The sequence below is a fragment of the Pygoscelis adeliae genome, unplaced genomic scaffold (assembly GCF_000699105.1).
Source record: "Pygoscelis adeliae isolate BGI_AS28 unplaced genomic scaffold, ASM69910v1 Scaffold318, whole genome shotgun sequence".
Classification (NCBI taxonomy): Eukaryota; Metazoa; Chordata; class Aves; order Sphenisciformes; family Spheniscidae; genus Pygoscelis; species Pygoscelis adeliae.
This window is the reverse complement of record NW_008825430.1, coordinates 1,941,729-1,954,768: the sequence shown is the minus strand read 5'-3', so window position 1 is coordinate 1,954,768 and position 13,040 is coordinate 1,941,729. Positions and strand designations below refer to the sequence as shown.

The following is a 13,040-nucleotide window of genomic DNA, read 5'->3' as shown; positions in this document are numbered from 1 at the left end:
TTAAAGAGGAATTAGGGAAGAGAAAAGAGGAGTTTGAGAACCCACCGTGTTCTCAAGTTATTACTTTAGTATCATCTGGGGGAGGGTACAGGACTTCGTACAGGGTGGTACATACGTGGTACATACTGCAAGACAATGCCATGTAGGTACAGCCATCGCTGCCATTGTTGCACGCGACCTGTCAGACTCCCCCCCACAAGCAATCCTTCAGTTCATACTAATTTTTTGGTATTCGAATACCAACGGTAAAACGACATCATTGCAAGTCTTGCGTTCTCATTCTCTCATAGGCACGTGTGTCTATGCAGCGGCTATTTCCATAACCAGCCCCACGTTCCAAAACGGCCCTTCCGCGTTAAGAGAGATTCTGGAAAGATCTGTTTACCGCCGAATTTGACTTCGCGTTTCTTCAGCGCAGCTGCAGATGCTGCCTGCGGTGCTAAGTCCATTAATGCTCCACAGCCCATCCAAAAATTCAAGATGACAGCGCTATGAATCCGGCGTTGCTGACGTACTTCAAAAGTAAGCTAGTAGCGATTGACGTCCACAGGGCCATTCCAAGGCCGTTTGGGAAAGAAGCGTAAGCTGGGACTACAGCAGCAGCTTTACTGCCTTTTGAGGACAGGTTAGGGAAAACGTACGCAAGAAGTTCACGATGCATAAGGATTTTCCAGTTCAAAAAATGACTTTTACTACATGAGTAATGAAGGGGTGAAAATACAAAGCGGTTAATCGCAAGATACTATTTAAACCAGTCTTGTCAATATACAGAGTACGTATTCCACTTGACGTTTTGTTAAGAGGAAAAGCTAAATTACATTCTGCCGATAACGATGCAGAGAAAAGAGCTTTTCTGGTACCTCTCAAACAAGTTAGTTTTGTTTTTACACATTCATGTAATTTCACAGAATTTTTTAACTGCCGCCACTAGTGAGCTGAAGTCCACCGATACACTGACACAGTCGAGATGATCACGTGAAATTACGTGTAAAATATTATTTCTGGTATCTGTCCATCTTCTATTGATGTACCATTGTTGTTGCCCGGTGAGCTATAAAAGACAAAGCATGTTTTGCTAGCAGTAGGAGATTCGTGGATCACTTTCTTCAAACCTTTTGTTCCGTAGTGGGAATCGGGACCCTGAAAAACATCGGAAGCAACTGAATGGAAGTGGCCAGCACTAATATACAAAAAGAGATAAAAAGCAGCTTTCTGTTTTCTTGACTCTAGCTAGTGGTTAGAATATCCTTGATAAAAGAAATCAAACTTAGATTTTGACAGAGAGCTGCCAGATTAAATATTCTAGATAGTGCTTTTGCTGACATGGAACCAGTGACTTCCATTAAGTCACTTAACTTCCATGGAACCAGTGACTCATTCTAACTCTTACATCGAGCCAGAAAGTGGGAAGGCACAAAGGATCCAGTTGTGAATTCTGTGCTGTGGCACAGAAGAGAGGCAGCAGTCCTAAAAGTTATCGTGGAGTTTAACTACGGCCTTCTTTAGTGCTAAACTTAAAATAAATTCAAGACCTAGAAGACACTTTCCCATCTGTCCTGGTTTTGGCTGGGATAGAGTTAATTTCCTTCCCAGTAGCTGGTGCAGTGCTGTGCTTTGGATTTAGGAGGAGAATAACGTTGATAACACACCGATGTTTCAGTTCTACCGACTGAGAAGGCTGCAGGTGCACAAGAAGCTGGGAGGGTGCACAGCCAAACTGGCCAAAGAAACATTCCATACCATGTGACATCATGCTCAGTACATAAACTGGGGGAAGCTGGCCGGGGGGACCGCTGCTCGGGGACTGGCTGGGCATCAGTCGGCGGGTGGTGAGCAATTGCATTGTGCATCACTTGCTTTGCATATTCTTTTATTGTTATTATTATTTCAATTATTAAACTGTCTTTATCTCAACCCACGAGTTTTCTCACTTTTACTTTTCTGATTCTCTCCCCTATCTCACCGGGGGGGGAGTGAGCGAGCGAGCGGCTGGGTGGTGGTCAGTTGCCAGCTGAGGATAAACCACGACACCATCAGAAGACAGATAAAAGAACAACTCTTGCATCAAAATAACATTTTCTTCTGAACTGTTAGGCATTCTTACTTTCAACGTTGCACAAGCTGTGTAGCAAACCGTTGGCAAAATCTCTATAGGTTCTTTGAACATAACTCTGAATGTACTGGCCGTTCCATCACAACTAAATCCAGTATCGTTTTGTCCTAGTGTTTGATTCTTCTCATAATCAATTATCTGTATAAAAACATGAAAATAGTACTTTTAGGTTTACAACCTTGAGAAAGATTCTTATTGTACATGCACATTAGAATATTACAAGCAAACACTTGCCTACTCCACCCAGTTTAATTGCAAGGACAGTGCAAGCTCAGAACTGGAAAGTGGGTGTGATTTCCTGATACCATTAGGGTTGACCCAGCAGCGCGCCAGACGACGGCTGCCCAATCTGCGGGCTAGATTCAACACTGCTCCAACCAGGTTATAGTTTTTGCTTGGGAGATGAAGAATAGCTCTTAAGACTTTCAGCTTCTGACCTTCATACACTACATATAATCCTGTACTTAGATTTGCTCATCTTCGTACACCTACACAGCCCACATGAGGGAAGCACATTCGCTGGCTGTGGCTAATTCAGAAAACAAGTTTTTACAAATAACGTAAGCAGTCAATGATACATTCTTAAAAGAAAACAGGAACTTGCGCTGCTATGTTTTATACAATTTATTTCTCTTGTAGATTCAGTATAAAAATTACACTCGGACTACACATCATTTCTTTTGCCTTCAATTTTAGTGGCGAATAGGAATCACTAAGGTATAGTAATAGCAAATACCTCACTTCTCATTTTGGATAGTAATCCTGATCCGTGCTGCCAAACACCTCTTGCAGAAGTTGGATATCGGAGCTTTAGAGTAACATGAACACTTCTCACAATTACTGCACTAACAAGAATCCTATAAATTTTAATATTTTATTATTAAATTGCCATGTAATTTTTAATATTGCACAAATGAGATGAAACCCTATTCTAGGCAAAATGTGCTCTAATTTTTTTTTCCAGCCACAATCAATAGAAATATTGATTACAATGCTGAAGTCCCAAGCCCCTTTCACATAAAAGATGTATTTGCAACATACATTATCACTATTTTAAGACAAGTATTAAATGTTTAATGCTCTGAAGCTCTGCTGGTGCTGATGCAGGTCCAAGAAGAAAGGTGGAGACACAGGACTTAAACACCTGTCTGAAAAGATTGTGACAAGAAAGTTTCAGATTCTTCAGGAATTGGGGATACTTCCAGAACAAATAGAACATGTATTAAGACGGATAGCCTTCATCTGAACCATAAAGGTATGTTAGCCTTTCAGTTTGGATCAGGAGCATGTTTTTCAAGTGAATCTCTGGATCGTTCCCACTTACTATGCTTTGGTTTGCCTTGCAAGAACTAAATCCTTCTCACGTGAAATAAATCCAGCAAACATGCTGAGGGAGCACACCAAATGCTCTCATCTGCTAACAGGAATTTAGTCGAGATGATCAAACAAGAGTTAATGCAAAGTAAAAATCCCCAAATACGTATAGTATAGCTGCTAGCTCCTCAGTACCAACTCTTTTGTTCTAAATATCCAGTCTAGTGCACTATGCTACTCATTTACACAGATGTTTAGTTTGAGAAAACCAAACTGATGGCACTTCAAATCGAGGAATTTGCAAGTGAGCTTTTAAACTGAGGAATGCGGAAAAGCCAACAAATTCCTTCAAAACCTCATTCCAGATACATTCTCTTTGGAACATCACAAGAGGAAAGGCACAACATTTTTTTCTGAAGAGAGAGACACAAGATTCTTATGCTTAAGTACAGGATGGTCAGAGAATGGTAATCATCAAATAGGAAAGAGAAGACAAACTGTCATTTAAATAGGATGCCCAGAAATGAACCAAAACAGCAGTTCCAGCACACGCTAGAAGTCTATGAAATAAGACGGGGACAATAGAATTTCTGATCCTAAATGAAGTCACAGATTCTTTCTTTCACAAGATTTCCCACTCACCTAACAAATCAATGTGATGCGATAGTGCCAGGTCATGAAATACACAGCAGAGTAAAACTGTGCCAGTCAAGGAATGCTAATACCTTGTTAGAAAGCTTCGAATCAAATCCAAACTAATCTCAGTAAGAAAGAGAATTCAAATGGACTGAAATTCCATACTTAAAAAGGCAAAAATGTAGTGCTGGATCAGTATTACTAGAAGACAATCCCGACCACAACATGCTGAAAGAGATCAAACAGGCTACAAGAGCAGGAAATACAATTTTAGTGGTGTCTTCAATTACCCGCTCAGACCAGGCGGGTGTCATGTCAGGACACAAAGCAGGGGTGACATTTTTAGATGCTATCACTGACTGTTTCATGAGCTTGCTAACCACTTGCTCAGTAGGAAGAAACGCAACCCTTGATTTGGTACTGAGCGACAAGCAGGATCAGATTCAAAATTTCATAATGGAAATACTATGTAACAGTGTCCATAATATACTTAAGAGTCAACGCTCCCACATGAACAACAAAAGCAAATCCACCACAGCTGTGCTAAATTTCAAGAAGAGAAAAACGAGGAAGCTTGTTCAAAAGAAGCTAAAAGGAGCAATTAAGAAAATCAAATCCTTTTAAGAAGCATGCGGACTACTGAAGGACATCACATGCCCAAGTACCATAGCGGTACATATCACCTATTAGGAAAGGCTTGAGAAAAGAGGAGAAAAGCTGGCACGGCTGATCAGCAAAAGGCTATTACTGGAAACAAACAAAAAAGGGCATCCTATAGAAATATGAAGTTGTATACAGATTAAAATAGAATGGTTCAAACCGACAGATTAAAATGTAAAAAATACAATTAAGCAGGCCAACAGAAGGTTTAGGAACAGCTATCTGAAAACATCAAAACCAGTGTTAAATCATTCTTTCAACACAGCAGTAGCAAAAAGCCCTGTAGAGTCTCCGGTGGGCTAAACAGCATGAAGATATAAAAGGAGTAGAAGCAGCAGGGTAAGGTCTTCACGTAGGAGCCTGGAGAACAGCAATACAAATAAATAATTTACCAGCAGAAGAAACCGGGGAGATTCCCACGCTGGGACCTTACAGAAGTTATGGCAACAGTAACATACAACCTCCTGCCTAAGACTGAATCAGTAGCAAATAAGATGTCAATCTTTCCAAAAAGCTCTGGGCAAGGACAAGCCTCTAATCCCCAATATGTGTACCAGGCGAGCTAAGAATGTGATAAATACCCAACTGGGTCACACAAATGGTCCAATACGCTCCAACAGTGGCAAGAGAAGATGCTGCTGAGCACACAAGTCTGGGCTCTGCTGTCCGTTCCCCCAGCACCCACAACTGTTCTACTAGGGGTGCTACAGTGCACATCCCCCCCTTCTGTTCCTTCTGGAATCTTCTAACGGATCTGCTATTGATGAATGAACGTGTTCAAATACCACCAAATTCAAAACACAATATCTGCTTCTTGTGGCAGTATGTTTAGTATCCTCTGCATTGAAACAATGCTCTTACCTGTTTTGATCTTCTGCTAGTATCAGTAAGAGTCTCCTAGTTCTAATATTCTGGGGTTTGGTGAATAACAGACAGTTCTGCATTTACCTTACCCATTGCCCTCGTGATTTTAGAAGCATTGCTCACACCTCCCCATAGCCTTCTCCCCTACAAACTGAAGAGTCCTAGCCTTTTTGGTCTCCCTTCATAAAGCAGCAGCTCTATCCTCTTAATTGTTTTAATTACCCTTTTCTTTGCCTTCTAATTCTACTGTGTGAGATTAGGAACTGCACACAATACTCGAGATGTGGGCATACCTGGCTTTCACACAGCAACACAATGTCAGCTTTTATCTTGTTTTCAGTATCTTCCTGATGACACAGTGGGCTTTTTTAGCAGTCACTGCATGTGGTGTCACTGATTTCACAGAGCTGTTGATGACAAATCCAAGATCTCTTTCCTGAATTACTAGAAACTTCATTGAAGGACAGACTTTGTGCACAACTGAACGGATTACAAAGCTATGAAATTCCTCTGCAGAAAGCTTACAGGAATTCAAGATTAGACCGAACAAGTATCCCGAAGAGAGATTCACCAGAAGCTACTAAACAGAGAAACCAAGTCGGTCTCAGGAAACGCCTATACTGAAAATGATTGAAGGACAGGAGAATACAGCAGAAAGGGAAGAGAGTTGCATATTGTTCTTACTTTTCCCTAGTCATCTGCTTATGACCACCTTTGGGGACAAAACACAGGTTAGATTCCTGGCCTATCAGATTGCTCCTACTCAATTCAAAAATATACCAAACCTTTTGCAAGTACTACAAGTGTAGTTTCTGCGTAAGCCTATTTAAACAGAATATACTGTACCTGTATATTAACTTGATAGTCTGTGGGTCCATGAATAGATCCATATAAACCAAATCCCACTATGGAAATTCTTCTGTTAACTGTGAACCTAGTAAGACACGAGCCAAGAAAGGAATTTAAACAACTGTGATGGGTGTGTTACCTTGTTCCCAGTCAAGCAGGAAGAAGACTCACACTGAAGAGTTAAGGAAGTAAACTGAAAATGACATTACATGAATATTTTTTTCCAATAACACTTTCTACTTAGATTTCAATAGTAAGAAAAATGCTTTGTAAGGTATCAGCTTCATAGGTTAAAGCTTTGCTAATCCCCCAAGAGATTCAGTATCACTAAACAAAAAATAACCAGATTCTTTTGAATATCTCCAAAATAAAAACAGACCAAGACTTGGTGTTTTAAAAAGGAATATGCAGCTAACAACCCAATCACTCTAGAACACACCCAGTCCTCCTGAACTTTGTTCTTTGCTATTTTGTATTTTATGTGCGTAACAGCCTAAGTTATTTTAAAAAAAGGAAAAGATCAAACATGTCCAAAGAGAACCAGCATGTTTGTTACTGTATCTTATGCCAAAAAGTCAAAGTTGAGTAATATGTTCCCTTTCTTCCCACACTTCTGTCTCTCCTCCAAATAGTTTCAAAAGCCGTACCTAATCCGATCACTTGTTCCACTGTAGCCCCAGCGACTCTCCACTTGCTGGAACCTGTTGATGCTGCATTCTTTTCCTCTAAGGCAACATCTCGGTCGGTCAATATAATCTACTTTAGGTTTAGGATTGACAGTAAAATGCAGAAAGAGATTGACTACTTCCCGATCTGACAAGATTCCAGACTGAGCAGGGCCTGGGAAAAGAAACAACTTCTAAGATGATTTGAAGAATTACTCCAACTGTTGTATTTACACCACATGTATTCACAAACTGAAGATGACAATAATGTTTTCCAGCGGCCAGAGTGTATTCTGCAGAATGTTTTGCTTTCATTTGTGCATCACAACTTTTATTAGTACAATATTAGCAACAGAATAGAGTGTTAAGCATCTAAACACTCACAGGTAAACAGTGCAGAGGTATGGTCTAACAGTAAGACAAAGAACCCCAAAACTCACCTGCTGCAAACTCTTCAATAGTCATTAATGGAAAACGGATTAAGGAAAGTGCTCTTCCAAGGACTTTTTGTTTGTTTCCAAATGTCACAGGCAGTTGTTGTCTTTGACATTCTGCTTCTGCCCAGCGAACAACAGCTCCAAAGAGTCTACTTTCTCGGATACTAAGGGTATCTCTTTCTAGAACTGCACATAGTGTGTCTAAAGAGAAAAAAAGTTAACAGAATTGGATCAGTTTTCATCCAAACCAGTAACGGTGCTACACATTAAGTAAGCTTAAAATGTCAAGCAAGTAAACACTAAGAACGTTCATAATAAGACATCAAAGATAAGTTGTCTTATCTTATGTATAAAGAAATCTCCCAATGGTGTATAGACTCCACACTAAAAAATCATTTTCCTGCTATGAAGACAGCATATGAACTTTCTTCTTCATTCCTAAGAGTGTGACTATATATAATCTATATAGTGACAACCAATACCCCAAAGAATTTCCAGGGCTAGGGCAAGATCAAAACTGGAAGCAATCAAGCGGTGAATGCACACTACTAAAAAAACAAGTTATTCATGATGACATTGTCATATTCTCATCCGAGCAGCCACCTGCCAATCTGGACCAACTATAGACACAAGCAGCAGTGGTGTGCACAAAACCAGTTTAAAGATACATGAAAGTGATCTTAAACACTGACGTATTTGCCACCCGCAAAGCTTGAAGGTGGAACACAGGATGTGAGGCAAGGTACTTTCATGTGTTTTACAAAAGCAAGTTTTCCTGTATTTCTTAGTTGTCCTAGCATTTTATGAATAACAGATATGCAAAAATTCTCAGTTTATCATAGAACACAAGCCTGAGAAAAAAGCGTTTTCATATGCTGAATCTTCTGTCTTCTTTGGGAATTTTTATATGCACTGAATTTAAGCACGGCATGTTTGCGGTCATAGAAAGTATCCTATTGGAAAGCCAGAACAGACTGGGACTTACCAGGAGTAGAAATGAACACTCACAGTCTGGGTACAAATCCCACTGAACAAGAGTTAATGATGACTTTACAATTTCTTTACGCAGGTGGAATACTTTCCTTCAGTCTGAATTTTTCACACAGTCTAGCTGAATTGGAGTAAAATCTTGGACATATATAGTAACAATGAAATAAACTAACCAAATTTACAACTGCTAGCTCTTCATAAAAGATGAAACATAGAAACCAGCAGTTTATATATATATATATTTTTTTTTAAAACAGATTTCATAAATTGTACCCGATCTGTGCAACTCTGAATAGAGAAGTACCATGCGGCAACAGAACAGTATGATTCCTGTTGCGCATGAAAAGTGGGTGTGGATCCCTCAGGGGTGAGGCACAACACTCAGCAAGTGAAAGCTTTGGCTGTAATGAAAGCGTAGTGTTACGATGGTGGGAGCCCCAGCATACTGACACTAATCAAATGAGGACCCAACACAGTGGAACCCTACTTGGGAGTAAAGCCCAAAGGAAAGCACTGCAGGGGTGGACAACAAAACTTGCGCTGATTAACGTATCATACATATGCAATGTCCTGTTTTGCTCATTAGCAAACTTGCTGATGTAATGCAGGCGGTGTTGTCCAAATTCTGAGATCCGCAGCTGGCCGTCGAATTGGCGCCTGTGCAAAGGTGGGTACAGATGAGGGGGGAAGCAAACTACCCCAGGTTACTGTGACAAGGATATAAGATGTGCTTGAGACTCTACATACTCGGATGGGGGAGGCGAACTCTCCTGCGTTACTGTAACAAAACCTTCTTGCACCCTACAATTCCCTTCAGAAGTTTAATGCTTAGGACACATGAAGTAACTTACCTATATCAATGTCAGTAAAGCCTTCTGCACTTATTGCATCCATAGTACTTTTGTCTATTGTGTCAAGACAAAGACTAGCAAGCTGAGGTTCATCAAACAAACGAGCCTAAAAAGGTAAAGAAATACATCTTCATTACAAAGGTGACAAAACACTAATCTTAAAAAGCAAGTATTTTTACTCTAGTATAGGTCTAAATTAAAACAGATTGATTTGTCTAAGTACTCTTTGTGTTTATACCTTAAAGAGCACTTAAATTCTCAAAGGAGTACACAATTAAGGAGAATTCATTACATGCAAGTGTTCCTTCGCACTTATGTTTGTAGTTTTGGCAATATTACTAAAGCTAAGTTCACTATAGTGGATTTGATGTGTACTTTCTTTTAGTAATTCCTTAATTGTTTTTTGTTAAGACTGTGCTAAGTTCACTATTACTGAAGCACAATCTTAACAAAAAACAATTAAGAGATTCATGCAAATACACTGTAGAATAAACTGGCTCCATTTGAAATGTCCCAGTCCACTGCATATGAAAAAAAACAAAAAAAAACCAAAAAGGGGGGGGGGAAAAAAAAAGGGGGGGGGGGGGAAGCCAAACCCCAAACACAGGGGATCCAAAGGGGATAGTATCAGTGGTCATCACCAACAATCCAACACCAGGATATCTAAGAAGGGGAGGGGGAAGAGAGAGCGCTTTTCCTCCACATTAATAAGAGCTGAGTCTGTAAAAGTGCTAACAGAGCAAAAAGACATTTTCATACATGAATTAGATTATGTGATAGCAAACCCACCGTGAAGTAATATTTAGTCATTTCCCTTCAAATACTGATTTTCCTAGTAAATCAAAACTAAGCTTAAATTTACCTACTTGAGTAAGCAGCATAAAGGCATTATCTGCTCGGAGGTGCTTTGTTAGAAAATCCACACAATGTGCTTCCAGGGCTGGGACTGCATACTTTTTAGCAGTGTATAAAGTAGTCATGACTGTTTCTGGACCAATTTGAACTTCATCTGAATAAAGAAACCTAGAAATCAATACACAAATACAGATCATAAAAACGTATCTTGAGGGGGGCAGTCAAGCACAACACAACAAAACTTTGCATTTAGAAAACAGGTCAGAGACTTGCACTGTGAACGCGCAACAGTTGACCATGTAGCATTTTTACAAATTAATGTTAGTTAAAGGGTTGAAGAAAGAATATTACGTTAACCTAATGGCATACATTTGTTTTAAATACGTATTACTCCCTAAGACTGATCTGGCTGTACTAATTATACATAGCTACTGAACTGTAAACAACAGCTGAGCTGCAGAATTACTTAACATACAAATGCACGCTCTTTTGATTCACTAGGAAGAGCTGTATCTCTAAATATCAATGCATAACCCTCTATGGCTATATTACTGAACTTAATCCACTGACAGTGCACACTAGCTTCCCCGCCCTGAGGAGGACAGTGTCAAGGACTTACACTGTCATAACATCTTACGTCGAAGTTACCATTCTGTAGTGTTCAGAGGAGAGGAAAGGGAGTAATATTCTAGCGGATGACCTTGACTCTTCTATTCCTGCCACAGCAAAACACTCTGGCTTGTCTCCACTGTTTGAGGCTAGATGATTGGTTGAGATTTTAGCATAAGCCGTGAACCAAAAGACAGGAGTGTCCACCAAAACCAGGAAAAAAACCTGTTTCCTGAGCAGCTGTTATTCAAGCCCAGACAAGATAAGATTTATTTTATGGTTCTGTATGGAAAAGATGACTTTTTAAAAATAACTTTTCTTACAGGTGACATTGAAAATAATCTTAGCAGTATTTCATCAGCTTTTCAGATAATAATCAAGAATAGCCTGTGATTTACAAAAATAAATTCGTGGCACACAAATAACCCCCTCACTCCCCCCCCCCAACACACAGGTGATTAAACATAATAAACGAGGGCACATTAGCAAATGCAGGAATGAAGACCTCCACAATGAAGACCAAGCCTTTCCTTATATTTTGTAGAATTTTTTGTTCAGAACCTCCTGGAAATGAATGGCAAGCGACAAGCAGAGGCAGAAGGCATGTTTAGAAAGGGTTTTAATGTAACAATAGCTAGTTTGTATTTAACAGAAGAAAGCTGTGAAAGTAATGGACTCAAACCTGTTTGCAACATGGGGAGATCTAAGTAATAGAAACCTAGAATTACAGTTTCAACTAAAGCTCTTCGCTATTTATATTTCTTATGTTCCAGGAAAACTCTAATTCTCAGTAATTACTAACACACAACTAAATATGGCCTTCAACATTAAATGTGCTGCCACTTACCAACAGGTACATATTTACCATTGCAATACTCCCATCCATTCAAATGGCCAGCTTTCCTATCAGTTAGGAAACATGAATGATGCTCTAGATTAATTCTTTAAACTGGATTTACATCAAACAGCTCTTAGAAAGGATGAGTTTAATTAAATGCTAACATTTTTGTTAGTAAAAGTTTCATATAGTTCATTTAGAACTGATTTATGAAAGCTATAAACTATTATCTGTTGATGAAAATGATGGGCTGACTTGCCAGTCACAATCACTGACAAATTTAGTTTTAAGAAACTAACATCTCATAGGTACAGTTTTGTATACCAGATTGACAAGTAGTTCATTAGAGAACTAGAACAGTGCATTTAGATTTTGGTTTTAGATTAAAAAAAAATCTGTTTCAAAATGCCCTAACCTTCCTTTTATGACTTTATAGGAGTTTGGAGTCCAAATCATGTGAGAGTTGAACATTAACAGGCTGCAAAAAAGCACAGTATTACCACACAAACTACATTATGAATTTTACCTAACCCTAAAAAAAATATATATATATATTTTCATCAAGTTATTTTTGGAACATGATTTTGATTTTATTCTTTAAGTGTGTCCAACCTGAAGCCATTGAACTGACCCAGCAGAGGAGCTTATCTGGCTTGTGGTTCACTTTCTGCTACACCTTCTTAAGAATCAGGTGCAGTTCCAAATCGCACTTTTCTGACCTTTCCTTTCCCAGGAATTTTGCAGGCTTTTTCCTCATATGATCAGAAACCAATTACATGGCCAAATGACAGGAATTCAAATGTGGTAACAGTACATACACAGGCAGGTTTTTCATTCACATGAGATCTATGAGCTACAGGAGTCTTTTTCATCCCCTAAAGACACACTTGGGGCTCTATGCTCCAATCCCCCCCGCGCCGTATGGCTGGATGTACGTTAAGAGACACTCCTCAACTGAAAGTGTGTCGATGACAAACTAACAGGACTTAAGTGATTGAAGTTCTGAAGCTAAAATTTGCAGAGCATCTCAAGCTCACCCTGTTGACTTCATTATCTGTTTCTACACATCCATCACCACAGAGCATAACAACTCATAGTCCCAGAACATGCGATATAGTTACATACTTTGAAACTGAGAAAACTCATGACAAGAAGTGTCCAAATACCCTAAGAAAGTCACATTGTCATTTTTTTCTGTATAATATTTCAAGTTTTTGACGATGCCAATACTTTTCTGGGATTTTCAAAGCCAAGCAGTAGTCTTTTGCAAATACTAAAAAGTGTGAATTTACAAAGTTAAAAGGTAGCTGTAAAAACTATGAAAAATATTAATAAAACACATTGTTCTAGGATGTTGTA

General features: G+C 39.2%; 2 protein-coding genes across 3 annotated transcripts in view; both read right to left on the bottom strand.

Moving 5' to 3' along the window:
- Window positions 1-142, bottom strand: part of LOC103922778 (chromosome unknown open reading frame, human C15orf40) — a 4,693-nt gene extending 4,551 nt beyond the window's left edge. Inside the window, exon 1 of the mRNA XM_009330980.1 lies at window positions 65-142. Within this exon, the coding sequence (XP_009329255.1) occupies window positions 65-142 (78 nt within the window). The remainder of the gene's footprint in view (window positions 1-64) is intronic.
- Window positions 143-664: 522 nt separating this feature from the next.
- Window positions 665-13,040, bottom strand: part of BTBD1 (BTB (POZ) domain containing 1) — a 16,053-nt gene continuing 3,677 nt past the window's right edge. For both annotated transcript variants that reach the window (XM_009330911.1, XM_009330910.1), the window contains exons 2-8: window positions 10,246-10,402; window positions 9,380-9,485; window positions 7,542-7,739; window positions 7,084-7,276; window positions 6,434-6,521; window positions 2,105-2,251; window positions 665-1,140 (exon numbers count right to left, since the gene is read on the bottom strand). In XM_009330911.1, coding sequence (XP_009329186.1) covers window positions 982-1,140; window positions 2,105-2,251; window positions 6,434-6,521; window positions 7,084-7,276; window positions 7,542-7,739; window positions 9,380-9,485; window positions 10,246-10,359 — 1,005 coding nt within the window. In that variant the 5' untranslated portion in view covers window positions 10,360-10,402 and the 3' untranslated portion in view covers window positions 665-981. The remainder of the gene's footprint in view (window positions 1,141-2,104; window positions 2,252-6,433; window positions 6,522-7,083; window positions 7,277-7,541; window positions 7,740-9,379; window positions 9,486-10,245; window positions 10,403-13,040) is intronic.